At 41.1% G+C, this 18,332-nt stretch overlaps 1 protein-coding gene across 2 annotated transcripts in view; it reads left to right on the top strand.

The window, feature by feature from the left end:
* Positions 1–557: 557 nt before the first annotated feature.
* The window catches only part of STX18 (syntaxin 18), a 117,703-nt gene continuing 99,928 nt past the window's right edge, over positions 558–18,332 (top strand). The window contains exon 1 of one of the 2 annotated variants that reach the window (XM_084627466.1): positions 558–814. In XM_084627466.1, coding sequence (XP_084483592.1) covers positions 653–814 — 162 coding nt within the window. In that variant the 5' untranslated portion in view covers positions 558–652. The remainder of the gene's footprint in view (positions 815–18,332) is intronic. The other variant, XM_084627465.1, reaches the window with a different exon arrangement.

Here is an 18,332-nt window from a genome sequence, read left to right as displayed (position 1 = left end):
CCCCCCCACACACACACTGGGGCAGTGCAGGGTCTCCCTGGGGACTCACCCCCCACACACACACACTGGGGCAGTGCAGGGTCTCCCTGGGGACTCACCCCCCCCCCACACACACACTGGGGCAGTGCAGGGTCTCCCTGGGGGCTCACCCCCCCCCACACACACACACTGGGGCAGTGCAGGGTCTCCCTGGGGGCTCACCCCCCCCCACACACACACACTGGGGCAGTGCAGGGTCTCCCTGGGGGCTCACCCCCCCACACACATACTGGGGCAGTGCAGGGTCTCCCTGGGGGCTCACCCCCCCCACACACACACATACTGGGGCAGTGCAGGGTCTCCCTGGGGGCTCACCCCCCACACACACACTGGGGCAGTGCAGGGTCTCCCTGGGGGCTCACCCCCCCCCCCCCACACACACACACTGGGGCAGTGCAGGGTCTCCCTGGGGGCCGGGGGGGGGGTCTCATGCTGGGACTAGGGCTGCCTCCGGCGTCTCCCCCCTGGCGCGGCGCCGGGGCCGGCCGGATAAGGCGGCGGAACCCCGCGCGGCGGGCCGAGTTGCGCGGGGAGGACTGTGCGCAGGGACCGGGGCCGGTCTGGCTGGCTGGCAGCCGGTGGCCGCGGGCCGGGCCGGCGGGAGCGGAGCGCCATGGCCGTGGACATCACGCTGCTGTTCAAAGCCAGCGTGAAGACGGTGAAGACCCGGAACAAGGCGCTGGGGGTCCCGGCCGGCGAGAGCCCCAGGGACGAGCTGCTCAAGCGGGGCAGCCAGCGGCCCAAGAGCGACTTCTCCTGCCGGGCCCGCGAGGTGGTGAGTGCGGGGGCCGGCGTCGGGACTGCCCCGGGGAGGGGACCCAGGCGTCCTGGGGGGGGAGATGGTTGAGGGGGGGGGTAATAGTAGTCACAGCCAACCGCCCCGTCTGCACAGGCGCCTCTCCGCGAGCCCCCAGCCCCCCTCCGCAGCTCCAGGTGACCCGCAGATGAGTGCCGTGCAGCGATGGGCTGGGGGCGCTCCCTTCTCCTTCTCCTTCTCCTCCTTTTACTTCGTGCACTTGGCAACCCCCGCGCCCGCCCGGGCGCTGTCTCTCTTTCCCCGCTGTAACCCCCTCGTCCTGCCAGCTGCGGTGCCCGCCGAGTCCCTGGCTGGCGGCAGGGCTCTGCCCTCGCGGGTCAGAGGGCAGGCTGCGGCCTTTAGGAGGAGGCTTTTAAAAGGCTCCGTTCCCACGAAGACCCAGCTGCTGGCCGGGCGCTTCTGAAGAAGTCTGCCCGGTGGCCGTTGACTTTCTGTGGTTTGTGTGGGACTTTCACGCAAGAAGACGGGAGAAAGAAAACCTTAGAATAAATAAAATAATAGCAAACAGTATCCTTGTAAAACGCTCAGCAATTGGTGTGGGGACTCAGGAGAACCTAAAACTGCTCTCAACGCTTTAAAAAAAAAAAAAAGGACTAGTTTCCAGGTTGACATTATCGCTTTAAAACTAACCCCTCCTCCAAGTGAGTTGGCAGATCCTTAGTAAGGCATGCATATTGCTTATAATAATGACACGTAGTACAGTCTCTGGTGATGTTATATAGCCTCTAGTCTGTACTCATTTGCGCTGATTCTGTTGCCTGCAAGGACCAAAATTTCCAAAAACACCAAGTCATCTCCCTTTCTATAGCCCCTGCTCCTGCAAACATTTATGCATGAGTGTAAATGTACTCATATGAATAGTGGCATAGGAGTTACTAGAACTACTCACATGAATAAACTTAAGTATGTGCATAATTAATTTTCCAGAATTGGGGCCATAGACACTGTCAGTGGTTTTCTTGACCGCTACTCATGCAGAGCTGAGTTGCAGATTTATGTATATGTTCTGTGTGCAGGTAAATGTTACACACCATACAGGTATAGCGTCATAACCATGTGATAAATTGTATTCACCATGAACCTCTTGACAACCTTACCTGCCTTCTGTTCATTAATCTCCCTCTTTGGGTTTTAGTCTATAATTCCAACCATCTTTAAAAGCTTGAACAGCTTTAATGAATTGCCACTTTTTAAAATCAACAACCAGAGAAATGTTTGTTTCTGGAGTTGCAGTTTTTAAAAAAGATATTTAATAGGCTCAATTCAATCCTGGTTTAAATATTGAAGTCAGTGGAGTTGTACCTGCATACACTAGAGGTGAAGTGACCTGATATATATAAATGAAATATATAACCTGCAGTTACTGGAAACAAAAATATATATATTAGAGAGAAAATGTATTATTAAGAAATAAAAATGTTATTGCACTTTTGCTGGAAGGTATCTGCAGAGTTTTTGCACTTTTTGGCATAATGTCACAGGAATATTTTACTTTTGACAGTATCAGTGATTTGCAGAAGAATGGATTTAGAGGTGGGAGTGAGAAAGTCTCTGAAATAAATATTTTTGTTAAAAATAGTAATGATCTTTCTATCTAGTTTTTTTTTATAAACTGAGCTTTTACAGTCTAGCATAGGTAGAAATATTCTTAAATTAAAATCCCATTTAAAGACTATTTTGTTAGTTTAAGATAATTGATAAAATTGTGGTGGTAATTTGACTTTATCAAAACTGGAAGCTTGTCTCCAGGAAATCTCTCATCTTAAATCACTTAAAACTGTGAAAATTCCTTCCTGACCCCAAATATGGCGATCAGCTAAATCCTGAGCATGTGGGCAAGACTCACCAGCCAGACATCCAGGCAAGAATTCTCTGTAGTAACTTAGATCCCACCCCATCTAACATCCTTTTCTCTCTCGCAATTACCTCTGTTCAGCCTCTTTGACTCTGTGGTGCAGTGCAGTCCTCTAGTGTGGCTTGTTGCTACTGCATCTTCCCAGCTTGGGGTGTCAATGATGAAAGTTTTCAAGTCCCTCTTGCAAATGTCTTTGAACCTGAGGCTAGGTCTGTGCAGTGACCTTGGGGCATCTGCAAGTTCTCCATACAGGAGATCCTTTTGCAGTATGTCAGTCATCAATCCGGCACAGATGAACAAACTCATGGAGTTGTCATGTGTTTGCAAATTAGACTTGGTAATTTTTGCTTTCGCAAGTTCTTTGGAGTCATGAGTTTTGATATTTAAAGTATGTGAAAGGTGTTTAGCCTTCTTTTGTGCCTGCTGTAGGTGGTCCAGATCTTGCCATCATACAGAAACATGCTCAGAATGCATGTCTGGTAGACCCATATCTTGATGATCAATGTTGGTTTCCTTTTATTCCACATATACTTGATCAGTTGGTCGAATGTAGTAGCTGCCTTTCTGATATGAGCAGTAAGCTCATTGTCAAAAGAGAAGTTATCCGATGCAGTTGGTCCTAGATAACAGAACTTGTGCAGAACTTCTAGAGTGGTGCTAGTTAGTAAAACTTCTGGTGCAGTCAACACATCTTGTACCACAATCATTGTCTTCTTTAGACTGATAGTTAGTTCAGATTAATCTCAGACTTCAGCAGAGCTATTGCAAAGTTGCTGGAGCTTGTTGGGGAATGATGATTAAGGCTCTAAAATTAAGACATCTCTCAAAATACAACACAGGGAAAATTACCAATTGTGTGTGTGTGTGTGTTGTAATGATTTGTAAACATAAGGGTAGACTTTGAGTGAAAAAGGCCTTTGAAAACCCATATTTAAAGAAGATTTTAAATAGCTTTGACATTTTGGGGTCCGAGTGCTCTTTAATTGCTCCCCACTCCACCCCACCAGGCATGATAATACACACGTACTGAACTATGATATTGAAAAATAAATATGAAGAATGGCTAAATGGCAAGATTGAGAGCATTGTTAGTTATATTTTTAATCATTTATAATTATGGATAGTAAATGAGTTTAGATGAGGTAACATTTCAGTCAAGGCCTTGATGGCATGAGTGTGGTTTTGCTGGTTCTCTTTTTGTATAGAATTGCTAATTTGCTTAAAACGATGTTATTGCTGACAGGACAAAGGTAACATTGTGTGGAAGGGTTCAGTTTACACAGCAAAGGCTGTGTAAATTGAAGCTTGAGCATGTGTATTGTACAGGTTACTTAAAACAAATGCTTAATGTTGGTTGGGGAAAGGTTTATAAAAATGTAATGAGAAAATGTACAAAAAGATCCAGGTGAACAAGGCCTAAATTGGAGAAACACTGGATCAGAAACTGAAGGAAAGGGGCTGAAATACCAGACCAGAGATCGGAGGTGGCGATGACCGTCATGAAATAGAGGAGAACTTTCTGCAGTGTGGAAACTGGGACTCCCTACCAGTTCTGTTTTATCTGTTTATCATCTGGCATAAATATATGTTCAGTCACCATGAGTGATGATAATTCTGTCTGAAATTCTATAAGTAAAGGTGAAAATTGAGTAAGCCTAAATTGGGTGGACTTGTGACTCTGTTTACCACCTTACACTTCCTGGATGGGGATGAGTCCAGGATTTCTTATTGCCACTTCTGGGTCTTTGGGATTGTGACCTAAAGACTTTTGGAGTATTAACAAGGCCTACGAGGTTGTAGGGAGCCCCTAGCCGTGGGATTGGGGAAAAAAAAACAAAACAGGTAAGAAAATAAGTTCTCATTATCATAACGAAGGAATATGTCAAACAGTTTATAATCTCTCACAGAGGGAGATTTGATACAAAAGTCTTAGCCAAGGAAGAACGGTAGGACATAGTTGAAAAGACTTTTAAGAGTAATATTCTGAAAAACAGAAATACAAGAACTTCCATAAAAAGGGATTATGTATTGAAGAATTATATTTAACGGTCTTGTGTGTGGGACAAGTTAAAAGGTGTTAGTCCCGCAAACAGTTAAAAGTACAGATTAAAAAAGGCTGTGGCCAGTGCTCTTCGTGAAAATCAATCACAGTGTTGGGACAGCGAGAAACCAAAAACAACACAGAATATGTGTCGTGAGAAGACAAAATGCGTAGTGATGTGCCCAAACGGAGAGAGTGCTATCAAACTATAGAGAATTTAAGGAAATGTAAGGGCACTGTCACTGTTGCTGCATTTTCCGCATCTGCCTCTTTGGGAAGAGGATAATGATGAGCTTGATTTGTGTTCTTCCCCCTCCTTCACTCTGGTGAACTCTTCTGTTAAAATGTCGGCCACTGGTAATTTTAATTATTATAGATCTCTCAAATAGTTTGTTAAAAAGTTTGTGTTAAGTCATGGAAGAGCAAATATGATGTTGGATTCCTCATACCACCCAGATCCATGAAAACATGTATGTTAAGTTTTTGCTAGAAACAGAGAAAATGGTCAAGTAAAATTGCAGTTTGGACATGTGAGCAGCTTAAACGTGTCAACAGTTTACAATCTGCAATATACAAAGGAAAAACTTCAGGAACGTCACACCCCATTTAAAGAGGAAGGCATGTGTAAAATTAATAGGCTTTTAAAAGAATTCCACTAAATCTATTTGCCTTAACAGTCAAAGAATTAAATTTATTCATGATTTTAAATATGTAAAGTAAGTTAATCTTATCATCTTTGGTTCTAAGTTAAAAAGCTGACAGGCAATGGTGAAAGTCCTATGGCAAGCAGACAACATATGGTTGCACACATATGAGAAAGTAGGGGGGAAAGGCAAACATAAAACTTATAAAGTCCTTTGGGTAAAGTAAAGAATTAAGTATATTAAAAAAATTAATCATTTGTTTAATAGTGTTTCTTTTGTTACAGTCATTCAAGACAAACAGAGTCCTGGATGAACTTCATCTGAAGTGCAGTTACTAACTCAAACATTTTTTTTCTTTTCTTTTAAGAATCAACAGTTGGTCTCAGTCAGCGTATGTCTTTTTTCCCACTGACTAACCCCAATAGCATTTTCTATATTCCTCACTCAGCTTACTATGTTAAATTGTTCATTGTATTTGCTTTGGAAAACTCTGGTTCCACCTGCCTAGCCTTATAGTTTTATATGTTGTATGTTCTGTGTCACGTGACGTTCTTTTTACATTTCTTCTTTTTCCACTTTTTTCCTTTATGCCACTTTTTCTTTATGCCACTTTTCCCAGTGAGGGTCGTGGCAGTATCATGGAGAGTAGGGAAGACCAGACCTCCCTTTCCTCCACAACAGTTTCCATCTCCTGAGGGATTCTAAAAGTGTTCCCAAGTGTTCCCAGGCCAGATGAGAGAGATAATCTGTCCAGTGTGTCCTGGGTTGGCCTTGGGGCCTCCTCGCAGTGGGACCTGCTCGGTAGAGTTCCAAAGGAAGCCTCTTCGGGGGCATCCTTATCAGGTGCCCGAACTGCCTCGGCTGGCTCCTCTCGATCCGGAGGAGTAGTGGCTCTACTCTGAGGCTCTCCCGTATAACCGAGCCCATCACCTTGTCTAGGAGAGTAAGCTCAGCCACCCTGCAGAGAAACTTCATTTCCGCCACTTATACCTGTTATCTTGTCCTTTTCGGTCATTCCCATCCTCACCTATGGTCATGAACTTCGGGTAATGTAGATTGACCTGTAACCTGAGAACTTCATCCAAGAACTCAGCTCCCACTTCACCACCACAGACCAGTACAGTGCCTGCATTAGTGTCGCTGCTGCTCCAATCTACCAGTCAGGCTCCCGCTCGTAATTACCACCACTTGTGAACAAGACCCCTAGATACTCTTCCACTAAGGCAGCTGCTTAAAGCAGCTGCTTCCCCTTCACCTGGCGAGAAGAGTCCACTTTCTTCCGGGAGAGGACCATGATCTCCGATTTGGAGGTGCTGATTCTCATCCCAGCCGCTTCACACTTGACAGCAAAATGTTTGAGTGTGCATCTAAGATCACAGTCTGAAGAAGCAGGGACAACATTATCTGTAAAGAGCAGAGATGCCATCTCCGAGTCCCTGTACCAGATGTACTCCACAGCTTGGCTGCGTCTTGATATCCTGTCCATGAAAATCACGAATGGGAGTTGAGGACGAGTTGCACCCTTGGCGGAGTCCAATGCTCATCTTGAATGAACTTGACTTAATGCCAAGAATACAGACACAACTCGCACTCCAAGAATAGAGGGACCAGATAGTATGCAAACGTGGCATTGGCATCTCAAACTCCTGCAATGCTTCCCACAAGACATCTCAGGGAATGTGGTCATATGCCTTCTGCAGGCCTACAAAACAAAGGTAGACCGGATTAGCAAACTCCATGACCCCTCAAATATCTTCACGAGAGCAAAGAGCTGGTCTGTTGTTCAACGGCCAGGACGGACTCTGTATTGTTCCTCGTGAAACCGAGGTTCAACTAATGGGCATAGCTTCCTCACCAACATCATGGCATAGGCTTTGCAGGGGAGGCTGAGGAGTGTGATTTCCCCCTATAGTTGGAACACATACTCTGGTCTCCTTTCTTAAAGATTGGGACCCCCTAGTTTGCCAGTCCAGAGGTACTACACCCGCCTTTACTCCGAAGGGAATTGTGTGCCAAAAAATTTAAAAGTATATGCACAATATTTTAAAAATCTGCAAAATTCTGCACATTTTATTTGTCAATAAATAAATGTGGCTCCAGCATGGCAGTGGGGAGCACAGGACACTGGCTGCATTGGGGTGGGAGATCACCCTGAAGCCCCCACCTCGCCCAGTACAGGGACTTGGCAGTGAGGCTGCACCTAACCCTGACACAGTGCAAGGGCTGGGCCTTCCCCAGAAACACCCCAGGGCCCCGTCCCTCTGTGTCATGTGCACCAGGTGTGGGTGGGCAGGCTCAGCTTAGCAGGATCCAAGTGTGGAGGGGATCTAGGTTTGGGGTGGGAGGTTTCTGTGTGGGGCAGTCTGGGTGTGGGCATCTCAGTGGGAGATCTGGATGCACAGGGGCTCATGGGGGGTTCTGGGTGCAGGAGCTATGGGACTCTGCAGGGGATCCAGGTGATGGTGGTTTGGCTCAGCGGCGGGGTCTGGGTGTGGGGAGATGGGGCTTGGCAGGGCGGGCTGGGGGTTCATGGGGGGGTCTGGATGCTGGAGGAGTGGGGCTCAGTGGGGTTCTGGGCTGGGGGGCTTGTCGGAGGGGTCCATGTGTAGGGGTTAGGGTTTGTCAGGGTGAGGGTTCAATGGGCCTGCTTAATGGGAGAGCCCCAGCTGCTGCCGAGGGGACTCTGCATGCCAGGATTCCCCTTCCCCCCCGTGATTCCCCTATCCCCTTTTCTTCTCCATCCCCCTTCCCTCACAATACTCCAGCTGAGGCCTAATTAGTGCAGAGTAGAGTAGAAGAATTACTTCTCATGTCTTGCTTACAACATTCGTGCAAATACATCCCAGAATGAGGTTCGCCTTTTTTGCAACATTGTTATACTGTTGACTCATATTTAGCTTGTGGTCCACTATGACCCCCAGTTCCCTTTCCGTAGTACTCCTTCCTAGGCAGTCATTTCCCATTTTGTATGTGTGCCACTGATTGTTCCTTCGTAAATGGAGTACTTTACATTTGTCCTTATTGAATTTCATCCTATTTACTTCAGACCATGTCTGCAGTTTGTCCAGATCATTTTGAATTTTAATCCTAGCACTTGCAACCCCTCCCAGCTTGGTATCGTCCACAGACTTTATAAGTGTACTCTCTATGCCATTGTCTAAATCATTGATGAAGATATTGAACAGAACCAGACCCAGAACTGATCCCTGAGGGACCCCACTCATTATGCCCTTCCAGCACGACTGTGAACCACTGATTATCAATACCCCGCATACCCTAGTACAATTCTTATTTCCCAAGTATTAAGGGAAACCCAAAAAAAGGATTAATCGGTTAATTAATCACAATAATGATTAAAACTGGAAATTATAGTAGAGCTAAGGATATAATGTGCAGTGCAATGGGTACATAAACATTCAAGAAGCTTTAAGAGATATCCAAATGGGGAAGATGCCTAGCCTCATCACCAGTGAATATTTGCTGGATTGGTATAGGAATGAAACACAACTAGTCACAGAGATTGTTACCACAGCTAGGTTTCCCAGGATATCAGTGTTACCACTTTACAGAAGATTTTCAAGTTTGTTTTTCATTTTCCCTTCCAATAATTGAAAAGAAGGATGTTTATGAGACAATAGTATATATTCACTTTGTAGGGGTCCTTGAAGACTCCATTTTTAAGGGATGTGTCAGGGTCTCCCAGTTACTAGTAAGACACGTGGACGAAGGAAAACACCAGTATTCCCTCTAATTTTTTACGTCCCTGTGTGGAATGAATTTTGCTAATGGCACCAATATGGAATGATGTGTGACACATCACCTTCATATTGGTGCACATAAAATTCATGTGGTTGGGGGTGTTTTCAGTTTACATGATGATATAATCATTTTTTTAAAAAAGAATTGCCATAATGGGCCAGTGTACGCATCAAGAATATGCTAGACTTCTTTATACAGGTACTGAGTAAGGAGGAAAAGAAAAATTCCCCATCTCAGCGGTTTAGTGTCTGAAATTACACTTTACTACAAATCCATAACAAATGACAGTGTTTATATATGCGTGTCTAACATAGCTTTTAACCACCAACCCACCTGCCGTTCCTGATATATTGCCATTGGTAAAAGACAGTTCTCATTGTCCTGTAGCATTGCAGTGGTGACAGCTTTTCCACTTATTTAAAAAACAAAAACAAACAAAAATAAAATCATGCATACACTTACAGCAAAGCAGTCTCTTGGACTTGTTATATGGTAAAACCAAATGGCCAAAATGTAGATGCTTTAATCCCATCAGGCTATTCTTTACTGACTTGAAGGGGGTCTGAGAACAACATTTGTGGACATAGTCCCAATATGTAATCAGCAGCAACAACAGGCAGAAATAGAACGCTGCTAGTCTAGCTAATTGGATCTAGATTTCAAACAAGATAGCTGTTACCCATAATATTGCAATAGTTTCATAATGTTTGCAGTGTTGTTGTATCCATGTTAGTCCCAGGATATAGGAGAGAGAAGGTGGGTGAGATAATCTCCTTTATTGGACCAGCTTCTGTGGTGGATGAGACAGAGGACTGGTCTATGCTAGAAAATTAGATCGGTGATTAAGGGAAGCTACTGATATCATAGTGGCATGAGTTCCTTATCACTTTATGTATGTTAATATAGTACTGTATTTGCTAAAAATTCAGGCTTGCTGTAGGATATAATAATTGATGAGGCCTAATCCTGAAAACCTCTGCTCATGAGACTAATTTCATTTAAATCTATGAGAAAATTGAGACAACATCAGAACGGAATCTGTTTCATCATAGTTAATTAGTTTTTCTGTGATGAGATACACCATAAGAACTAGTGCTACAAAATCTCACTCAGAGAGCTACTATGGGACAACAAATACTGCCAAAAATGTCAGAATTGAAGTTGTTAGAATCCTTATATATATAATCCTAAACAGATTTACTGTTTAGTTTATAGACTCTAATGGTTACCTAATAATTCCCAAAAGAGAACATATGCCTGAAAATGTAATATATCATATTCTTGGTATTGCAAATTATACTCTTTAGTAGAAATTAATTAATATGACCAATTTTGGACTACAAGTTATTTTCAGTTCACTTTTTTTTTACTGTGGCAATGAGTTAGAGTCTAATAAATTGAGCTCATAGCTGAGGTCATTAGGAAAAAAAGAGATTTATTTCTCCCTCTTCTAACTGTTAAAAAGTTCATTATTTCATAACATATTCCTTGATAATGCTGTGTTTTGTACAGTACTTGTACACAAACTTTTATCTTTTGACTGATTCCAAATTGTAAATTTTTTTCAGCACAATTTAAATGCATCTCTTTCCAGTATGAATGTCAGATTCTGCTTCATAATGAGGTTGAAAGTGGTGTCCGATTTATTCTCGCCCTGATTTTTTATTTCCATCCCCCCTTGCCCCTTCCCTCCCCCGTTGCATTCCCTCCATTCTTCTTAGAGAAGAATTTTGTCCTAAAAAGTTGAGGGAAGCTATGAAGGTCATATTAAAAGTGCTGGAGAAGAAAGAGTGAAAAGCAATAAGAGAAAATGATATAGGAAAGATATTAATGATTTCAGAGTAGAATAAAAAGCTTTAATTCAATCAACTAATGGTCCCCATGTGACTGTTTCTGCCAAATTAATTTAAGAAATAGTGGCAAGTATACATGGTTAGCCTTTGGAGGATGTAGTTATGAGTGTCCTTATTTTTGGGATCTCTTAAATTTCAGTTCAAATTCAGCTACCTTTTTTAAAAAAAAAGAAAGAAAAGTAAACTCCTAACCCCATTGTATAAGTTGTTTTCTCAATATAAAATGACAGGGCTGAAAATTACGGTGATTTCTGCCCCCCCCCCCCCCCCGAGTTGCTAGTCATTTTTGCCACTGTGGCTAATCCACCATTCAGTGGCAGTGAAGCATCCAAAAGTATTCCAAGTCTGCCACTCAATATTCTGAGGGCATATGCCCTCTGTGATGGAGGATATTCATTCCTCCCCATCCTCCCATTTCAGTCTTCCAGGGCTAACTTTGATGTCCCTGGGTCACTGATTTTTTTGGATGAGAGGGGGAAGGGGATTTTTTTACTGGGTTTTAACTATGGGAGGAACTCCCTAGGCTCCTGTTGATGGAGTTAGAGCCACTGTAAACTCTTTTCAGCTGCTGGCTAGCAGTTGAATTGGCTTCTCCTCTGAGTTGCAGACTTGACATCTTGCCACAAGTACAGGATAGGTTCAACAGAGGCTCAGTTACGAGCTTCTAGCACATGGTGGATTGGTGAAGAAGGGAGGATTTTGCCTTCTGCTTTCCTCAGCAGCAGGCCACACTTGGGGCAAGGGATGAACCCCAGGAAAAGGGGAAACAGAAAGGAGAGTGGGGGGAGAGCCTCAGAGAGAGTAGAAGGGGAGTGAACTTAAGTGGAGGAACAAAGTGATAGGGAAAGACAGGCACAGAGAGAGAGAGAGATGGGGGGAGGACTGGAGATAAAGTGGAATACTGAGTGAGATCCAGAGAGCTAGAGAGAACAGAAGAGGAGGAGAGAGAGTTGAACACACAGAGTAGGGAGAGGGACAGAACAAATAGGACAAATGAGAGAGAGAGAAAACGAGGGAGAAAACAGAAAATGGCATGGAGAATGATAGAATGGGTCTGAAATGGGAGGAGAAAAAAGGGAATGAAGAAGGGAAAGCAAGGAAAAACCTAGAGAACTTTTAGGTTAGTGAATTTTGTTTGTTATGCTTTATTTATTTATTATTCTGGCAGATGTTCTGTATCTGTAAATTTTGGGAGTAGGATGGGCCGACCATTTTGACCACTTCTATTATGTTAATATTGTTGGCAATTTTGGATTCTGCAATTAAAGAACTCATGAAAAAGACAAAAATGAAATTTGAAATTTAGCTGAGCAAACAGAAAACCAGCTTCATTCTTTGGAGAGTTGTCCACTGGGGAGTTTTTTTCCCCAGATGTTGCTTGCTTTGAGAATACCTCAGCTCTCTTTCTTCTTCAGGAGAGACCTGAATATTCTCATTTCTCCCTTTTCTTATTTTAGAGGGGAGGGGAGGTAGGCCTGAACTTTTATATGTGTGTATGGCATATGTCCCACATTTTAATATTATACTATGGTGATGTAAAAAAAGAAAATCATGATGAGACAGGGAGGGATACCCTATTTGTCTTGGGCATTTCTAGAATGCTGTTCACCATAGTATCTGCTGAATACAGAAGCAGGCCGAAGTGGTTTCCTTTCTCTGACTAACAGAATTTCAGAGAGATTATAGATCTTAGCAACTTTGTGCCGTGAAACTTTTACCATATTATCAGAAATACAATTGTGGTACTGTAGTTTAGGACTCTAGCGTGATTATACATTAAATTTTGTCAGCAACAAAATGGGAGGTTTTTGGTTGACGTATTTTCTCTCTCAGCACAGGTACAAAGGTAGGTGAGTAGGAAGTACTTAAGATGTGGGCATTCAGAGCTGAAAAACCAAAGAAACTGTATTATGTAAACAAATAGTAATATATATTTGCTGTCAATATGTGCTCAGATTTATGCTGCAGTATCTTTGGAATTGTTTTTATCACCATAATTAGATGCTAGGGTAAAATCTCAATGTCAAGCTGTTTCCTTGTATTTTTTGGCACCTAATGGATTAAAATTCTTTTTGTTTCAGCATTGATGAAGAGATATTGTATGTCAGTAAAATATTGTGTAATGTTCTTGGTCTTGGGATCTCCATGACTATACCTGTAAAATGTTTTTCAACGTGGAGAATAAGTAGGTTAAGGATTGGAATTACATCTTTAGCAGTTAGAGCAATTAAAGGGTAAAGTTGTGGGGTCGGGGGGAGTTGTTGCCAACAATTTTTGAAAAATGTTTCTAATAACTAAAATATTACAGTTTAAAATAATTGCTTAGAATGATAAATAGCGGCTACTTTACTGAAGACATAAGTTTCCTGATTTCAGGGCAGTGGTGGCAAACCTTTGTCTGCCAAAAATAACACTTCATAGTTGTCAGGTGCCAACCTTTCCGGTGTTTGTTTGCCCCTTCTCACCCTTTCATTCTGCCTCAGCTTCCATCTTTCCCTTTGTTTGGGGGTAGAACAGCAGTATAGTACAAACACATGTACATCATATACTCAAGTTTAAGTTTCTGCCTTTTGTTCTGTTTACACAAATATTTTGTCTCACATCTTTGAAAAAACAAATACATTTAAAGGTAATCCATCCTCCTCCTAAGTATTATTTTCCTGGTAAATAAAGTCCTCATGATGAAGCCCACAATGGATGAAATTTTTTAAAATGTTTTCACCCAGTTATCTATTTTTAATTTATACTAAGGTGTCATGGAGGCCATATAAGTGCTTAGATGTAGATGAATATGAAAAAATTAACTTGTGCAGAATCAGCACTTGAATCACCATCTGTCAGGTATTTCCTTTTTTGGTTGACTGTTTTTCTCCTGGGGTATTGTGGATTTAATCTGTTTCTGGTATGCAGCTTGACCTATGTCCACACTGCAAAATGGACGGAAGGGAGGCTTGGGCTCAAACTTGGGACAGGGCCTGGGCTTAGTGTGCAGTGTAGCCGTATCCCCCAGAAGCTCTGAGAAAAAGCATATCCGTTAATTAGACAGATTCACTAAAATTAAGAGCAAGGTCTTAATGTTTTGTGGTCACTAAAGAGTTGAAACTCTGATGTAGAAGGCTTTGAGCTGGCTGCCAACTGAATTTCACTACTGTAAAAAAATTTCAAGGTTTTGGAAATTTTGTTATCCTGAATCAGGATGAAAAGCCAAACACTGGACATTTTTTGCAGAAGTGAAATTCTGCAATATTTCATTTTGGAAACACTGAAATATTCCCACTGTGGGAATGTTTTGGTGTTTTCAAAGCAGAATATCCTCCCCAGGGGACTGGAATGCCTGGCTCCATGGCAGCCTGTGAGCTCTGCCTCTGCAGTAGCCCATCAGGTGAACTGACGGAGAGCTCCAACCTCATAGCATCCCACCAGGTGGGCTGCTGAGGAGACAGGGAGGTGGGTGAGTGAGCAAGAAACCAGACAAGTTTCTGTTGGAATTTTTGTAGAAACTGACATGTACCCTGGAAAATCTCAAATTTGAAGAATCAGCATTTTCTGATGGAAAAACATTCTCTTGGAGAATTTCCAACCACCTCTCATGACACAGTTTCAGAATTTCTGGTTGTTCTCAGACTGGCACTATGTATGCAGAGCTAAGGTTGCTTGAGTAATTGGATTGTGTGTGTATTTGCATACCTTCAAATAGTTTGGAAGATATTGTAAAGTGGAAACTTAACGTGGAATTTCCAAGCTTTCTAGTGTTTCTGTCACTTGAGGAAACTTCAGCATTCTTTTAAGAGGTTTTTTTGGCTGAGCTAAGTGATACATTCCTTCAAACTTAACTCCAGGTTTACAAAGTTTTTGCCTGGGAATTTCTTTCTTTTGTTTTTATTTGATTAGGGGAAGAGTATGAGCAATGGAGGTGAGAGTTGAATAGGTATCTAACAAAACTCTTTGAACTGGAGGTAATATATTATGCAAAGATAGATAAACCTAGCTTACTTTAATTGTAAAAACAAATAACTGAGATAGCAAACTGACATGTGAAATAAAAACGTGATTGTGATGATAACCATTTAAAGATTTGTGGAGAAACAAATATTTATTGAAAATAAAAACCAGGTCTAAAGGCCCTAATGCTGACTTTTGGAAATATAACCATGTTGTGGTATTTGGAATACCCTATGTCCTGTACAGTAGATACTGTTTAAAATTGCTTGGGAACTGGAGTTTGCAATTGTGAGTTTGGAATGTCCTGCGGATAATTAAGTTGTGGTCAGGCTTTAGAAAAATAAAAAGTTCTCGAACTATGATTTTATAAACATGCTACAATAACATTTCTTTATATTTAACAGTTTCTTGTAGAAAGCTGATACTCTCACGAGGCATTGATTAAAGGTAAAACATCAAGAAAGAAAAAATATTAAATTAAAACTTCACTTAGGATGTTGACAGTTGGCTTGTAATATTAAACAGATGTGCGTGTTCTTGGGATATTCTTTCAGAACTTGGTTACAGAGGTTTTATTTTTAAATGATAGCTACAAATTTTTGATTATTTTTAATTTCTTTTTTCTTCAGCTTTTATTCTATATTGTACTCTAGATAGATCCACCTGGATAATATATGTAGTATAATTTTTGTTGTATTATTCAGGGCGGGCAAAGAGTTTCACCGTGTAGATTTAAATTGGAGTACAGCAGATTTCATTATCTAAAGGATTTATTGAAAGTTTTCAAAGATTCATAGGCCAAATTGTACTGGGAGATGTGCAAATACTGCTTTTATTGACTTCATCGGGAAATATGTGAGAGCATAACCTGGCCAATTGAAGATGTACACAGAAATAATGATATTACGTTTTTAAACACTAAGATTTAATTTTAAAATCTAGTTTAATAAAATAAGCAGGGAAATATTGAGTAGAAGTAGGGAGAGGGTGTTGTCACTGAATATGGCATTAATGAAGCAGTGGAATACTGTGTCCAGTTCTTGTGTCCACACTTTTAAAAGGATGTTGAAGAATTGGAAGGCGTTCAGAAAAGAGCTACAAGAATCATCTGAGATCTGGAAAATCTGCCTTGCAGTGAGATACTAAATAAATCAACCTATTAGCTTATCCAATAAGAGGTTCGGAGATGACTTGATCATGATGTAGAAGCACTTATGTGGATGATTTCTGATGCTGTAGTAGAAGGCTCTTTCATCTCTCAAAGGCATAACAAGATCCAGTGGCTGGACACTGACATCGTACAAATTCCAACTAGAAATAAAGTGCATATGTTTAACAATGAAGGTAATTAACCTTAGGATCCTAGAGATGTGGTAGACGCTCCATCTCTTGAAGTTTTTAAATCAAGATTAGTTATCTTTCTAAAAGGTCTGCTCTAGTTCAACCAGAAGGTGTGAGCCTGATGCAGGAGTTACTGTGTGAGATTCTGTGGCCTGTGTTATTTAGCAGGTCAAACTACATCTATATGCGTACAGTACTATCATCCCCATTATTATTCAGAATGCCCCACAATCTTTAATGTAGTTATCTTCATAACACCCATGTAAGAAGGGAAGTACTATTATCCCCACTTTACTGATGTGGAACTGAGGCACAGAAAGATTAAATTACTTGCTCCAGGTCTCACAGGAAGTCTATGGCAGAGCAAAGAATTGAACCCAGGTCTCTCGAGACCCAGGCAAATGCAGTAATCCATGGACCATCCTTCCTCTGATCACAAGCATAATGTTCTATTCTGGCCTTAGAAGTTATGAATCTATGAATGTTCTGTCTTCATTTTAATAATAAGAGAACTAGGCAATGATGCATTAATTTAAAGCATTTCTAATGTAGCTGAACCAGTCTTGAATTTAGTCTTGTGCCTAGTTTAACAACTGGTTGTAGAAATTACCTTTGTGAATTAAGAAAGCTCTATTTTCTGTAATAGTTTGGTATTGTGGTTTCTTCCTACATAAATACCAGTGGAGATACTCAAATCCAAAGAATATTTAATCATTCTATTTGAGTTGAGAAGTGAGGGGAGGGATGGGAGGATTAAATAATTATATCCTTTGAACTGCTTTGCTCTTTATACCATCTCAGTTTCATACATATATCAGGTATCCCTTTCTCATGTATTCTACTTCTCATTTCTCTAAAAAAAATCATGATACTCAATTTCTGCAATAAAATACGTGCAACTGGCTCATTAAAATATGAATTTTGTTTTATTCAATGATATTCTTTGTTTCCTAACCTTAAATTCTTGCCTTGCTTATAAACCCATTATATAATATTACAGATGGGAAACACTTATGAAAACACAGATGCTGCATCTGTATTTTGATTACAGAATCAAAGATGTAAAGAATCAAGAGAACACTGTAAAAACTTACCTAAGAATTAAACAGTTTGAATAAAATCTGACCTTGCATTATCATTTTATTTCATATTTACCGTCCTTATGCTTTGTGGCATATAAAGTGCATTATACTGTGGTCTATGATGGTAGCATTGTTTGAAAATTTATTGTCCCTGTCCTGGAAAATTAAAGTAGTTTTAGATGTAGTTTGTGAGTTCACACAGTCCATTTGGAATATCACATAGCATAATTTTCTTTTGTAGGAAAAATAAAACATTGTACATTTTTAAAAAAGAAAGTCCAGTCCCCACCCACCCCCAAGAATGATGGGCTGAAAAGAAGCCTTTTCCTTTGTTTCCTAAAATGGGGTGTGTGTGTGTATTTTTATATGTTTATTTTTAACAATGTTACCCCATATAGATAGCCATATGAACATTATTCTTGTTGTAATGAAATGTAGTCAAAAGCACGCAGGAGAGATCTAGGAAATAATATGGTTACAAATATTCATTGTCTAAATCTGCTCTGGAGTGCATGTGAATAGTTGCCATTACACCAATAGGAGTCATTCATGCACATCTGAGGGCAGAATTTGGCTTTGAGTAGGGGTGGCTGTGTTGTCAGCGTTATTAAATAACTATGACTACATAAAAGAAAGCAAAAGAAATATTTTAAGATTCTTCATATTATTTGAAATTTTTTTGCTTTGTGTTTAATTTTGTTACTTGTATGAGGGCATTTCCATGAACAGAACACTTTTTAACTCCTAAAATATAAGAACAACTATTTTATCATATTGTGCAGCAATTATATTAACCATGGAAATATACTTGTAGACTCTTACTGATTTCAGTGGGACTTTGTCACTATATATTACACAATCCATGTATTAGGACATTGGTACGTTTTTGTCATAGAGGTTGTATGATGAACATTATTCTTATATATTCTGAAGCATCTTTCCACTTAAGCTTTTGCAGT

Source organism: Lepidochelys olivacea (assembly GCF_965140295.1).
Source record: "Lepidochelys olivacea isolate rLepOli2 genome assembly, chromosome: 4".
Taxonomy (NCBI): domain Eukaryota; kingdom Metazoa; phylum Chordata; order Testudines; family Cheloniidae; genus Lepidochelys; species Lepidochelys olivacea.
Note: the sequence above shows the minus strand (reverse complement) of the source record. Positions and strands in the feature narration are given on the sequence as shown.